Raw genomic sequence first — 12,766 nt, 5'->3', positions numbered from 1 at the left:
TTTACCTCTTCACCTTTCAAGTGCCATTCAAGCAGCAATTTATACATTTTAGACAAAATTTTATACTTATTATTTAATACCTCTATTTCAAATTTTGATTAAGTCTCAATCTAATCTTTGGGGTGGGGCGAATTGCCTTTAAAGCACAATTTCGTCAAAACGACTGGGTTTCCCCCTCCTCTGGAATCTGATTTCTCCAATTTGCACAGGATTGTCACAACTTTTTTCTTTTCTCCCACCCCTTTGTCCTGCACACAAACACACACACACACACACACACACAACCCTGGCCTTTCCTGCTTTCTCACTGCAACTCTGTTCTGCAGGAAGTGATCAAGTCGATCCTACAGAGCGGGAGGATTGGTCCGGACATCCAGCTCGCTGAGTGCTACGGATTACGCCTGAAGCACGTGAAATCGGACGAGATCCACTGGCTCCACCCGGACCTGACAGTGGGGGAAGTCCAGGACAAGTATGAGTGTCTGCACATTGAAGCCGAGTGGAGGTAGGAAGTCAACGACCGTGGCTGGAGGGAGCTGATGGGAGTTGTAGTCCAAAAGTGCTGCGTTGGCTGGAGCGGATGGGAGTTGTAGTCCAAAAGGGGCTGTGTTTGTTGGAGCTGATGGGAGTTGTAGTCCAAAAGGGGCTGCGTTGACTGGAGCGGATGGGAGTTGTAGTCCAAAAGGGGCTGTGTTGAATGGAGCTGAAGGGAGTTGTAGTCCAAAAGGGGCTGCGTTGGCCGGAGCAGATGGGAGTTGTAGTCCGAAAGGGGCTGTGTTGAATGGAGCTGAAGGGAGTTGTAGTCCAAAAGGGGCTGCGTTGGCCGGAGCAGATGGGAGTTGTAGTCCAAAAGGGGCTGCGTTGGCCGGAGCAGATGGGAGTTGTAGTCCAAAAGGGGCTGTGTTGAATGGAGCTGAAGGGAGTTGTAGTCCAAAAGGGGCTGCGTTGGCCGGAGCGGATGGGAGTTGTAGTCCAAAAGGGGCTGCGTTGGCCGGAGCAGATGGGAGTTGTAGTCCAAAAAGGCTTTGCTGACGGGCTGATGGGAGTTGTAGTCTAAAATGGCCATGCTTTAGTGCCCCTCCCAATAGTAAAGCCCCTGGAATAATCCTACATGGTGATGCCATCAGGACTTTTAAAGCATGCCGTCAGCACACTGTGACACTCTACGGGAGAGCAGGGAAATTCAACAAATTCCAGGCCCTGTGGATCTCTCCTGGCCACGATCTCCAAACCTCTTGGAGGATTCCCACACACACTCACCCTGCTTCCCTGCCCCCAAATTCACGTTGCGCGTTCTCCACTTCCCTGTGATAACCCTCTCTCTACAGTTTAATCAGAGCACATGGCAGTCCGTGGCAAATTGGCGTTTGTGTTGCTTCAGATTTAAAAAGCAGTCTTTCATGGGGAGAGCTCTGGGGCAAAATAATAAATGCAAATCGGAAGTGTAACCCTCAAAACGGAGCACGTTCGGCTTCCAAAAAACGTTCACAAACTGGAACACTTACTTCCAGGTTTGCAGTGTTTGCGTTCCAAGTTGTTTGAGTACCAAGGCGTTTGAGAACCAAGGTACCACTGTACTGCAATCTCTGGGGACCGGTGAGTTCCAAAGATAAGATCCTGCCAGCAAAACCGGAGAGAGGTGTAGAGATGCTGGATGTGATCTTCAAGCAGGTGAAGCGATGGGTATCGTAAGATTAAACTGTCCTCTCCTTTTAAGGTACGACCTCCAGATCCGCTACCTCCCGGAGGACTACGTAGAACGCTTCCAAGAGGACCGGACGACGCTCCTGTACTTCTACCAGCAGGTTGGAGGCCTTGCGTTTATCCCGGGCGCAGCTGTGTTGAAGCCGTGTGGCGCTGTGCTCTCCTTTTGCATCTAGGCAAAAGGGTGGTAGGTCTGCCATAGATCAGCTGCTTGGCATGAAGAAGGCCGCTGGTTCAATCCCCGGCGTCTCCAGGTATGGCTGGGAAAGACTCAAGCCTGAAACCCTGGAGACCTACCTGCCAGCAGAACAGTACTGAGGTAGAATGATAGAACTGTAGGGACCCCTGAAGGACATCTAGTCCAACCCCCTGCAATGCAGGAATCTGTTGCCAAGGTGGGATTCGAACCCGCAACCCTAACGTTAAGTGTCTTCTGCTGAGCATCTTCCTGCATGAAGCATCTTCCTATGCGCCTGTGTACATCGAATTTGATGTGTTTCTCAGCATCTTTAGGGAAACATGTCTTCTGCTGCAATTATTATTACCATTTATTTATTTGTTTGTTTGTTTGTTTGTTTGTTTGTTATTTATACCCCACCCATCTGGCTGAGTTTCCCCAGCCACTCTGGGCGGCTCCCAATCAAGTGTTAAAAACAATACAGCATTAAATATTAAGAACTTCCCTAAACAGGGCTGCCTTCAGATGTCTTTTAAAGAGAAGATAGCTGCTTATTTCCTTCACATCTGAAGGGAGGGCGTTCCACAGGGCGGGTGCCACCACCAAGAAAGCCCTCTGCCTGGTTCCCTGTATCCTCACTTCTCTCAATGAGGGAACCACCAGAAGGCCCTCGGCACTGGATCTCAGTGTCCGGGCTGAATGATGGGGGTGGAGACGCTCCTTCAGGTATACAGGACTGAGGCCGTTAGGGCTTTAAAGGTCAGCACCAACACTTTGAATTATGCTCGGAAACGTACTGGGAGCCAATGCAGATCTCTCAGGTCTGATGTTATGTGGTGCCAGCGGCCGCTCCCAGTCACCAGTCTAGCTGCCGCATTCTGGATTAATTGCGGTTTCCGGGTCACCTTCAAAGGTAGCCCCACGTAGAGCGCATTGCAGTAGTCCAAGTGGGAGATAACCAGAGCATGCACCACTCTGGCCAGATAGTCTGCGGGCAGAATGGGTCTCTGCCTGCGTACCAGGTGGAGCTGGTAGACAGCCGCCCTGGACACAGATTTGACCTGCGCTTCCATGGACAGCTGTGAGTCCAAAATGACTCCCAGGCTGCGCACCTGAGAAGAGACCCTTCAGGGGCACAGTTACCCCATTCAGGACCAGGGAGTGGATGGTGTGCAAGGATGGAAGTGAAACCAGGTGCTTCATGGCATGCACTTTTTGGCACCCGAGAAGGGGAACCCCAAAAGGGGATTCCCCCCTCCCGGCAAAGTAAAGCCCTTTTGCACAGTCCATGCACACCTTGCGCAGTGGAAATGTCTGGTATGTCATGCCTGCGGCTGAAATCTCGCCCACGGCTGTCACTTTTCATATCACTCAGAATCCGTTAGCAGCCAGCGTTCCCCAACCTGGTGCCCTCCAGATGTTTTGGATGACAACTCCCATCAGCCCCAGCTGGGTAGTGAAAAACATCTGAAGGGCACCAGGTTGGGGAGGCTGCACTACACAAAGCAGCGGCCTCACCCTGCCTGTTCAGAAAACATTTTCTTCTTCATAACAATGGTGGCTCAGTGAGTAGTAAGAGCTTGGTTTGAAGCTGAACGGTCTCAGTCAGGGGTCAGCAAACTTTTTCAGCAGGGGGCCGGTCCATAGCTGTCAACCGTCCCTTATTTGGCGGGAAGCTCCCTTATCCCAGTGCCGTGTCCCGCTGCTGTCCCTTATTGATGATGCCCCTTAAATTTCCTGGGTTTCAAAGGAAGCAGCTCCTCTCCCTCCCTCCTTGCCGGCCAGGGAGGAGGGAGGCTCCAACTGTGTTGCTTGGCTGCATTGCTCACCCAATAAGGAGTCTAAGAACGCCTGGGGGGTGGAGCTTGCATGCCTTGTGCCGATCAAATCGGCCGCGTTGCCTGGGGACTCGCCTTTGCTCAGCGCTTCCCAGCGGAGAGGTGACGGTGGTTTTCCTTGCTGCATCCCCTTTGCCGGGTTGCTGCGCTGTGGGAACCACCGCTTGAGGCTTCGTTTGGCTGCTGGCTGGGCTTTCTGCCTTTAGCTTGGAGGGGCTCAGAAGTTGAACATACCTGTGCCCTGAAAATCCCTTATTTTGGCTGCTGATTCCTTATTTTCAAGGCTTCTGGTCCCTTATTTTCAATTCTGTAAGTTGACAGCTATGGGCCAGTCCACTGTCCCTCAGACCTTGTGGGGGGCCGGACTATATTTTTTGGAGGGTAAATGAACAAATTCCTATGCCCCACAAATAACCCAGAGATGTATTTTAAATAAAAGCACACATTCTACTCATGTAAAAACACACCAATTCCCGGACCGTCCAGGGCCGGATTTAGAAGGCGATTGGGCCGGATCCGGGCCCCAGGCCTTAAGTTTTCCTACCCATGTTCTCAGTGATGTCCTGGGTGCAAACCTCTTCACGATTTAGGCTCTAAGGTGTGAGGAAAGCTGCCTTTGCATCGGAGGGTTTTGCAAATTGCAAAGCTTCCCAGCTGGCCCTGAACTCCACCCTGCAGCCACAAGTTCCAGGTCTTGCTGTCCATATTCCCCACCCGCAAAGGAAGTTCGGTGTTGCAGTATTTCAGACAGTGTCTGGTGCACTGTGGGAAAGGGCATTTGTTGCCCTCACCTCGTATGCGGCAGGGCTGACATGGCCAGAAGTGGGGCAAAGTTTATTTCTTGTTTTAAAGAGGTTAGGTGGATGATCTCTGGGCTCCATGTAGACTCAGGCTGGACAATGAATTTGTGGAATTAACTGTGCGGGTCGCTCTTTTCTTTAGATGCCAGTTTAGACGGAAGGGAATAATAATAATAACAACAACAACAAGAAGAAGACAATCCCCATGTCTCAAAAGCACCAGCGAACAACTCAATAATAATAATAATAATAATAATAATAATAATAATAATTTTATACCCCGCCCATCAGTCATTAAAAACTTCCCTAAAGAGGGCTGCCTTCAGATGTCTTCTAAAAGTCAGATAGTTGTTGTTCTCTTTGACATCAGGTGGGAGGGCGTTCCACAGGGCGGGTGCCACTACCGAGAAGGCCCTCTGCCTGGTTCCCTGTAACTTGGCTTCTCGCAGGGAGGGAACTGCCAGAAGGCCCTCGGTGCTGGACCTCAGCGTCCAGGCAGAACGATGGGGGTGGAGACGCTCCTTCAGGTATACAGGTAAAGAGACCCCTGTAGGAAAACTCTTGCACAATCTGCTAGATGTGCTGTTTCAGGACCCAAAGTGATGTCCATGCATTGTAGAGACCTGCTGGTCAAGGAGGTGTGACTTCATGGTTTCTCCTATGCTTGCAGGTGAAGGAAGACTGGAAGTACGTTGCTGGAAGTATACAGGACCGAGGCCTTTTAGGGCTTTAAATTGCCTTCAAGTCTCTCTTGTGTCCTTCCGCACTGTGGGAAACAGGAAGCCGGTCCAAAAGAGCAGGGGGAGATGGCTTCCCTTTAGGTTCATAGCCCTGTTTAGGGAAGCTTTTAATGTTTAATAAACTATTGTATTTTAATATTCTGTTGGAAGCTGCCCAGAGTGGCTGGGGAAACCCAGCCAGATGGACAGGGTGTAAATAATAAATTATTATTATTATTATTATTTTCATTCACTTCTGCTGCCATGGCAGAGGGTTGGACTAGAGGACCTCGGGGTGCCTTCCAGCTCTGCATTTCTAGGATTCCAGGAGGAGGCAATAGATCTAAAATCAATTCAAGCACACCTGGGACGTGGGTGGTGCTGTGGGTTAAACCACAGAGCCTAGGGCTTGCCGATCAGAAGGTTGGCGTTTCAAATCCCCGTGACGGGGTGAGCTCCCGTTGCTCGGTCCCTGCTCCTGCCAACCTAGCAGTTCAAAAGCACGTCTAAGTGCAAGTAGATAAATAGGTACCACTGCAGTGGGAAGGTAAACGGCGTTTCCATGCGCTGCTCTGGTTCACCAGAAGCGGCTTAGTCATGCTGGCCACATGACCCGGAAGCTGTACGCCGGCTCCCTCAGCCAGTAAAGCGAGATGAGCGCCCCAACCCCAGAGTCGGCCACGACTGGACCTAATGGTCAGGGGTCCCTTTACCTTTACCTCCACCTCCTTAACTGGTCCTCTTCATATTTCTGCTTCTGCTTTTTCCAGCTCCGGAGTGAGTACATGCAGCTGTATGCCAGCAAAGTGAGTGAGGGGATGGCCCTTCAACTGGGCTGCCTGGAGCTCAGGTAGGTGGGCTTGCGGGGGGGGGGGCGGGGGAAGGTTACACCGAGCGTATGAGCCTCTGGGTTACACCATCTGCCTGCCTGCCTCTGGGGTTACACAATCACAGAAAACTTGTTGCTCCTGCAAAAGCACTGACCTGTCCCCTACTCTGCAACGGAACTGGGCGAGCTGGAGGAAAGGAGCGATTCGTGTCTGCAGGGAGCCCCCAAAATCATGTGTGGGAGTTTGAGGGAACCCAAAAGAAAGTCAGAGAGGCCGAATAAGTACAGGAGGGATGCAGTGGAAAGAAATTGGGCCTATTTAGGATTGAGTGTCACCACAGTGGTGCAGAGAGTGATTCCTGTGTGCGTCTCCAAAGCAATTTCAGAAGCAATGCTTGCAAAACCCAGTTGTTGTGGGGCATCCGGTCGGCCCCTGTGAGGACAGTTTGTTGGACTAGATGGGCCTCCTTTGGCCTGATCCAGCTAAAGGCTCTTCTTATGTCCTTATCATTGGCACATGGATTACACGGTGCTCTGTTCTCACATAAGCTTCTTTTTTGGCGATCCCTCGTAGCCAAGTAAGATTGTCTTCCATAAACACTGTCTTAACAGTGGGTCCATAAGTGACTGTGGAGGCCAATTCTGGATCCACACATCCTTCCACAGTGGGGACATTGGTTTCCGGGTGGGAGTTGATCCTGGTGAGGGTTTGCCAAGCGCACCTTCCTCTTAGGACGTTTCTCCCTTGTGTCCTGGGTTTAAGTTCGGAATAGAGTAGTTGCTTTGGAAGACGATCATCAGGCATCCACACAACATGACCTGTCCAACAAAGTTGATGTTGAAGAATCATTGCTTCGACACTGGGGATCTTTGCTTCTTCCAGTACACCTGTGGGGAGCCATAACATTATTTGGAAATGTGGGGATCATGCCACTCCTTTTCTTCCCCCAAGCATTGGAGACCTACGTGGCTCACCAGGGAGAATCTGCAAGAGTGCAACACCCTCTGGAGAGTTTGTGACTTTCAAAATTCACATGTCACAATATTCACCAAAAACTCTTTTTTTTCCAGTGCCAAAATGTTAGCTTTCCCAGCATCTAGCTTGATTTTGGCCACCTTCCACCTCAGTGCTCAAACCCTCCCATTGGGGCAGCCCATCCCTTGAAGACTCAGCCCAGGATTTTGATAGTGATTTTTAAAATTTAAATATGCAGATGACACATTTGCAAGTTTCATTTCTTGCTTTGTTGTTTAGTCATTTAGTCGTGTCCGACTCTTTGTGACCCCCTGGACCAGAGCACGCCAGGCACTTCTTGCTTAGATCTAACTTATTTTCTTTCCTGCAGGAAGCCCCATGTGGCAAACAGCAAAAAACAAAACAATCAAAAACAAAAGGGGTGTTTTGGGAAATGAGTTTATATATATATATATATACATATAATTTTTCCAGGTATATTTTAACAGTCTCTATCAAGTATAATGTGGGACGCAGGTGGCTCTGTGGGTTAAACCACAGAGCCTAGGACTTGACGATCAGAAGGTCTGCGGTTCGAATCCCCGCGAAGGGAGGAGCTCCTGTTGCTCGGTCCCTGCTCCTGCCATCCTAGCAGTTCGAAAGCACATCGAAGTGCAGGTAGATAAATAGGTACCGCTCCGATGGGAAGGTAAATGGCGTTTCCGTGCGCTGCTCTGGTTTGCCAGAAGTGGCTTAGTCCTGCTGGCCACATGACCCGGAAGCTGTAAGCCGGTTCCCTTGGCCAATAAAGCGAGATGAGAGCTGCAACCCCAGAGTCGGCCATGACAGGACCTAATGGTCAGGGGTCCCTTTATCTTTATCAAGTATAATTAACAAAAGAAAAAGACAGATACAAGATTCCCTTGCACCCTTAGACCTCCCTCCACCCTTCCATGGTTTCCATATTTAACATTTCTTGCCGCATATTTTATATCCTCCATATTTTCCATTTAACTCTTACAGCTTAGGTCTCTGTTAGCTCATGAGTGTTCTTTAAGTCCTGTTAAAGAGCTCAGCTGTTTACAGTGGTCTTCCAAATGCAAGATAAATTTCTTCCAGTCTTTATTAAAATCTTGGTCTTCCTGGTTTCTGATTTTCCCAGTCGTTTTTGCCATCTCAATGTAGTCCCATCAGTTTAACTTGCCAATCCTCTCTGGTAGCGACCTTTCCACCTTTCCATCTCTGGACCCACCAGTATTCTGGCGGCTGTCGTTGCATCCAAAAGATCACAATGGGTTTTTGCACTAGATTTGGAATTCTCCTGGATCACAAACACCAAGGGAAGGGGAGGCTTGGCTTCAGGGGCATCAGCAGAGGGATCCCAGTTAGTTATCCTTGCAGTCTGAACCCACCTGACTGATGCCACCTGCACACTCCCCTCCTGTCTGATTTGGACCATCTCTTTCTCCATCCCCAGGAGGTTCTACAAGGACATGCCTCACAACGCTCTGGACAAGAAATCCAACTTCGAGTTTCTAGAGTAAGTAGACAACATTCTTACATGCGTACATTTTCTCCTTGGGTCTCTTTGATTTTTTAGATACCAAGTCGAGCCCTTGGTGCATCTACTCTGTCCAATGCCAAGTAAGTCTGATAAATGTCGTTTGGAACGCTGGGCACCTTGCCAGTTAGGAGTTTGATCTGGCCTACCACAAATTGTAGTGCAGATCTTTTTTGGTTGGAAGATCAAATAAGAAGAGTTTAAGAGCTTCTGAACGTTCTATGTCAAGCTTAGGGGTCTGCTCTTGTTGTCGCCATTTCATTTTTTGGTGTTCTGTTAGTGCCTGCTTGTTATTAACTGATAAACTGTGGACCTCTTTGGATAACTGGGTTAAATAAACAAAATAAATAAAATAAATAAATAAAGCCCTAAACGGCCTCGGCCCAGTATACCTGAAGGAGCGTCTCCACCCCCATCGTTCTGCCTGGACGCTGAGGTCCAGCGCCGAGGGCCTTCTGGCGGTTCCCTCATTGCGAGAAGCAAAGCTACAGGGAACCAGGCAGAGGGCCTTCTCGGTAGTGGCGCCCGCCCTGTGGAACGCCCTCCCATCAGACGTCAAAGCGATAAATAACTACCTGACATTTAGAAGACATCTTAAGGCAGCCCTGTTCAGGGACGTTTTTAATCTGTGATATTTTACTGTATTTTTGGTTTCTATGGAAGCCGCCCAGAGTGGCTGGGGAAACCCAGCCAGATGGGCGGGGTACAAATTATAAATTATTATTATTATTATTATTATTATTATTATTATTATTAGAGAGGCAATACCTCTAATTTAGGGATGCGGGTGGCGCTGTGGGTTAATCCACAGAGCCTAGGACTTGCCGATCAGAAGGTCGGTGGTTCAAATCCCCACGACGGGGTGAGCTCCCGTTGCTCGGCCCCTGCTCCTGCCAACCTAGCAGTTCGAAAGCGCGTCAAAGTGCAAGTAGATAAATAGGTACCGCTCCGACAGGAAGGTAAACGGCATTTCCGTGCGCTGCTCTGGTTCGCCAGATGCAACTTAGTCATGCTGGCCACATGACCCGGAAGCTGTACGCCGGCTCCCTCGGCCAATAAAGTGAGATGAGCGCCGCAACCCCAGAGTCGGGCACGACTGGACCTAATGGTCAGGGGTCCCTTTACCTTTTTATCTCTAATTTGTTGGAAGATATGCTCAACCGTTCTTGCAATTAGAGTTAATTGGGTTCTCTCCCTACTTGTTATTCCTTCCTCTCTTAGAGGCACAGGATCAGCTAGGCATCTACTCTGTCTTGCCCACACTGACTGCCAGTGGCTGTCAGGGCCGTCTTTACCCGGGGGTGCAAGGGGTGCAGGGCAGCCAGGTGCCAAATTCTGGGGGGCGCCAAATGTATATCTACTGTATACCCATCCCTATCGATTGGCAGCAGTGAAAAGCAATGGAGCAAAATCCCTGGCCCCCTCCTCCGTCGCTCTGATACTCTGTAGCACCAAAAGGAGTTGATAGTGGATTTCCTACTCTTTATTCAACTCATAGTGGTGAGGAGGAATGGAAGTTCCCCTGAAATGTCTGCTTTATATACATTATTTACACAATGGGTCCCACGTGATTGGCTAATTCCAGGATTCTCCTGTAGGTCAATCAGGTTGCGGATTCACTTCCACCTGGAGCTGGATTGGGTGGCTCCTGTGGACCAATCAGACTGCTGCATTCTGGACCCTATTGTTCTAGGACCAATCAGACTGCTGCATTCTGAATCCTATTCAACTCAGTACATAACGTATTTCCTTGGTGGCGAGAGATGTTGAGGGTGGCCTAGGGTGTGGTCGGTTGTCTTTGGTTGGCTGTAGTAAGATATGTTTTTTGTGTGAGTGGGGTATGTGTATGTTTTTGGGTCAGGTTAGCCTTATTGATTTGTATGCTGTCGGCGGAGTCTTGATGGGCTGTGTATGTGATAAAGGGGAGCCATACCAGGGTGAAGGCGTCTTCTTCTATTTGTTGCCTCAAATGCTTTTCAAGGGAGTATGTAAAGCCCTCTCTGCTTTCTCTTCCCCAGGAAGGAAGTGGGTCTCGATCTGTTCTTCCCAAGGCAGATGCAGGAGAATCTGAAGGTGAGACATGCCTTGGATGTGAAAAATGTTCACAGACTCATTGGAAAGGGCCCTGAGGCTCAGCCAGTCCAAGACACCTCAGCCAAAGCACCCATGGCAGATGGCCAGCCAACCTCTGCTTAAAAACCTCCAAGGAGAGCCCTCAATCTCCCAAGTGTCTGGGATACATATTAACTTTTGGGGGAATTAGTGGAGAGGAAAGCCCTTGTGGGATGTTGCGTTCTCCTACTCTCCCCAAGCTTCATGGTAGCTTCACATTTCACCCAGCCTTTGCCAAATGGGTGTCTTCCAGAAGTTTGGGACTACGTCAGCCCCAGACAACACAGCCGTGGTGCTGCCCATAGGTTACCGAGCCAAGTTCTTGCCTAAAATTACAAGGCCTGTAACTACTTGAGTGCAGGATACCTTAGGCCCCTTAGATCCCAGCCTAATCATGGAGATCTTTGGGGGAGTCTCTGCTAGTGGTCTCTATGTGTCCAGCAGAAGCCATGCGTTCAGTCTTGTGGGCTCAATTCTGCGAAACTCCCTCCCATTTGGGATCAGACGGGCCCCCTCCCTGTTGAACATCTGGTACCCTTTTCATTTTGGCAGGCTTGTTCCAATTTTCTGAATTTACGGTTGGTTGGGTTTTTTGAGATTTTTAAAAAACATGTACAGTGGTACCTCTGGTTGTGAATGGGATCTGTTCCGGAGCCCCGTTTGCAACATGAAAGGAATGCAACCTGTGTCTGCACGTCTGTGCATGTGCAGGTCGCGATTTGCCGCTTCTGTGGATGCGCATGATGCCATTTTGTGCGCATGCGCAAGTGGCGAAACCCGGAAGTAACCCTTTCTGGTACTTCCGGGTCGCTGCGGGACGCAACCTGAAAAAACATAACATGAAGCAAACGTAACAAGAGGTATGACTGTATTTATTTATAGCATAACAAAAGTATAGTAACCAGCGGCGTAGCGTGAGTTGTCAGCACCCGGGGCAAGGCAAGTAATTTGCGCCCCCTAACCCGGGGCAAGGCAAGTAATTTGCGCCCCCCCAACCCCTAACCTGCCGATCTGAGTCGAGTTGCTGCTGGCGCTGCCGCCCAAACCACGCCGCTTGCCCGGAGGAGGAGGGGGGCAGAGAGGCGAGGAAAATGCAACATGGCCCAGCAGCTGCAGCAGCAGCAGCGGAGGCGGGGCTGTGAGGAGGGGCTGCCTGGCACGTCCTCCGCGGCCCTGACGCGCGGGGCTGAGAGCCGCTGCCTGCCGGACGCCTTCAGCCCGGGCGCGCGCACAGCTCGTCGGTTCCACGAGACATGGGGCTCTGCTACAGCCTGCGCCCGAGGCTCTTCGGCGACTCCGGAGGCAGCGAGCGCGCCCCCCCAGATGTTGCGCCCGGTGCGGCCGGCCCCCCTGGCACCCCCCACGCTACGCCACTGATAGTAACAGATGCCAAATACAATAAAATCTAGAATTGAATGTATAGGAACAGATTTCCATACCAGTGTCAAAAATAATAAATTAATATCACATTGTTCTGGGTAATGCAAGCGGGTTTGCATTATCCTGTACGTTATTACTCCAGTACATAATAATAATAAAAACAACCCTCAATTTCTCGATAAAGACACTATCTTGTGGTCTGCCCTCTCTGGTTCTTACCGTATACATAAGCTTCACTGTGCATGCTATGTGATCCATTCTCTCAGGGATGATGTCCTCTTTTTTCTCCCAGTTTTGACAAATAACTCTGGCAGCGGCTAAGAAGCACCACATTAATCCCGTGTCCTCTGTTAGTGCCGTTTCTTTGACTTAGGAAAATTAGAAGGTCTTCACAGTCAGTTTTAACAGGCTTCACCTTTACTGTATCTCTTTTGCAACCGGGCTGTAGGCTGCTTAGAAACCGTGGAACAAACTGGTGCAGAGATCCTGAAAAAGAACAATATTTATCAAAACAACAAACCGTTCTAAATTGTAATTATTAATTTTTGGGACTTCCCATAGTCTGGACCTTGAAGCGTATCTCCAAATCTCAATCCTGCCTCTCATAATTATTTCCATATTTCCACATCTCAATTTTAACACTCTAAACTTCTTTGTCTCTGGCTCTGCAGTTCTCAGTCATGTCAGAAA

At 49.6% G+C, this 12,766-nt stretch overlaps 1 protein-coding gene across 7 annotated transcripts in view; it reads left to right on the top strand.

Moving 5' to 3' along the window:
- The window catches only part of PTK2B (protein tyrosine kinase 2 beta), a 115,193-nt gene that overhangs the window by 52,561 nt on the left and 49,866 nt on the right, over positions 1–12,766 (top strand). For all 7 annotated transcript variants that reach the window (XM_081000888.1, XM_081000889.1, XM_081000891.1 and 4 more), the window contains 5 exons: positions 327–505; positions 1,718–1,805; positions 6,010–6,089; positions 8,501–8,563; positions 10,603–10,657. In XM_081000888.1, the coding sequence (XP_080857014.1) occupies positions 327–505; positions 1,718–1,805; positions 6,010–6,089; positions 8,501–8,563; positions 10,603–10,657 (465 nt within the window). The remainder of the gene's footprint in view (positions 1–326; positions 506–1,717; positions 1,806–6,009; positions 6,090–8,500; positions 8,564–10,602; positions 10,658–12,766) is intronic.

Source organism: Podarcis pityusensis, assembly GCF_964106645.2.
Source record: "Podarcis pityusensis genome assembly, chromosome: 3".
Classification (NCBI taxonomy): domain Eukaryota; kingdom Metazoa; phylum Chordata; class Lepidosauria; order Squamata; family Lacertidae; genus Podarcis; species Podarcis pityusensis.
Note: the sequence above shows the minus strand (reverse complement) of the source record. Positions and strands in the feature narration are given on the sequence as shown.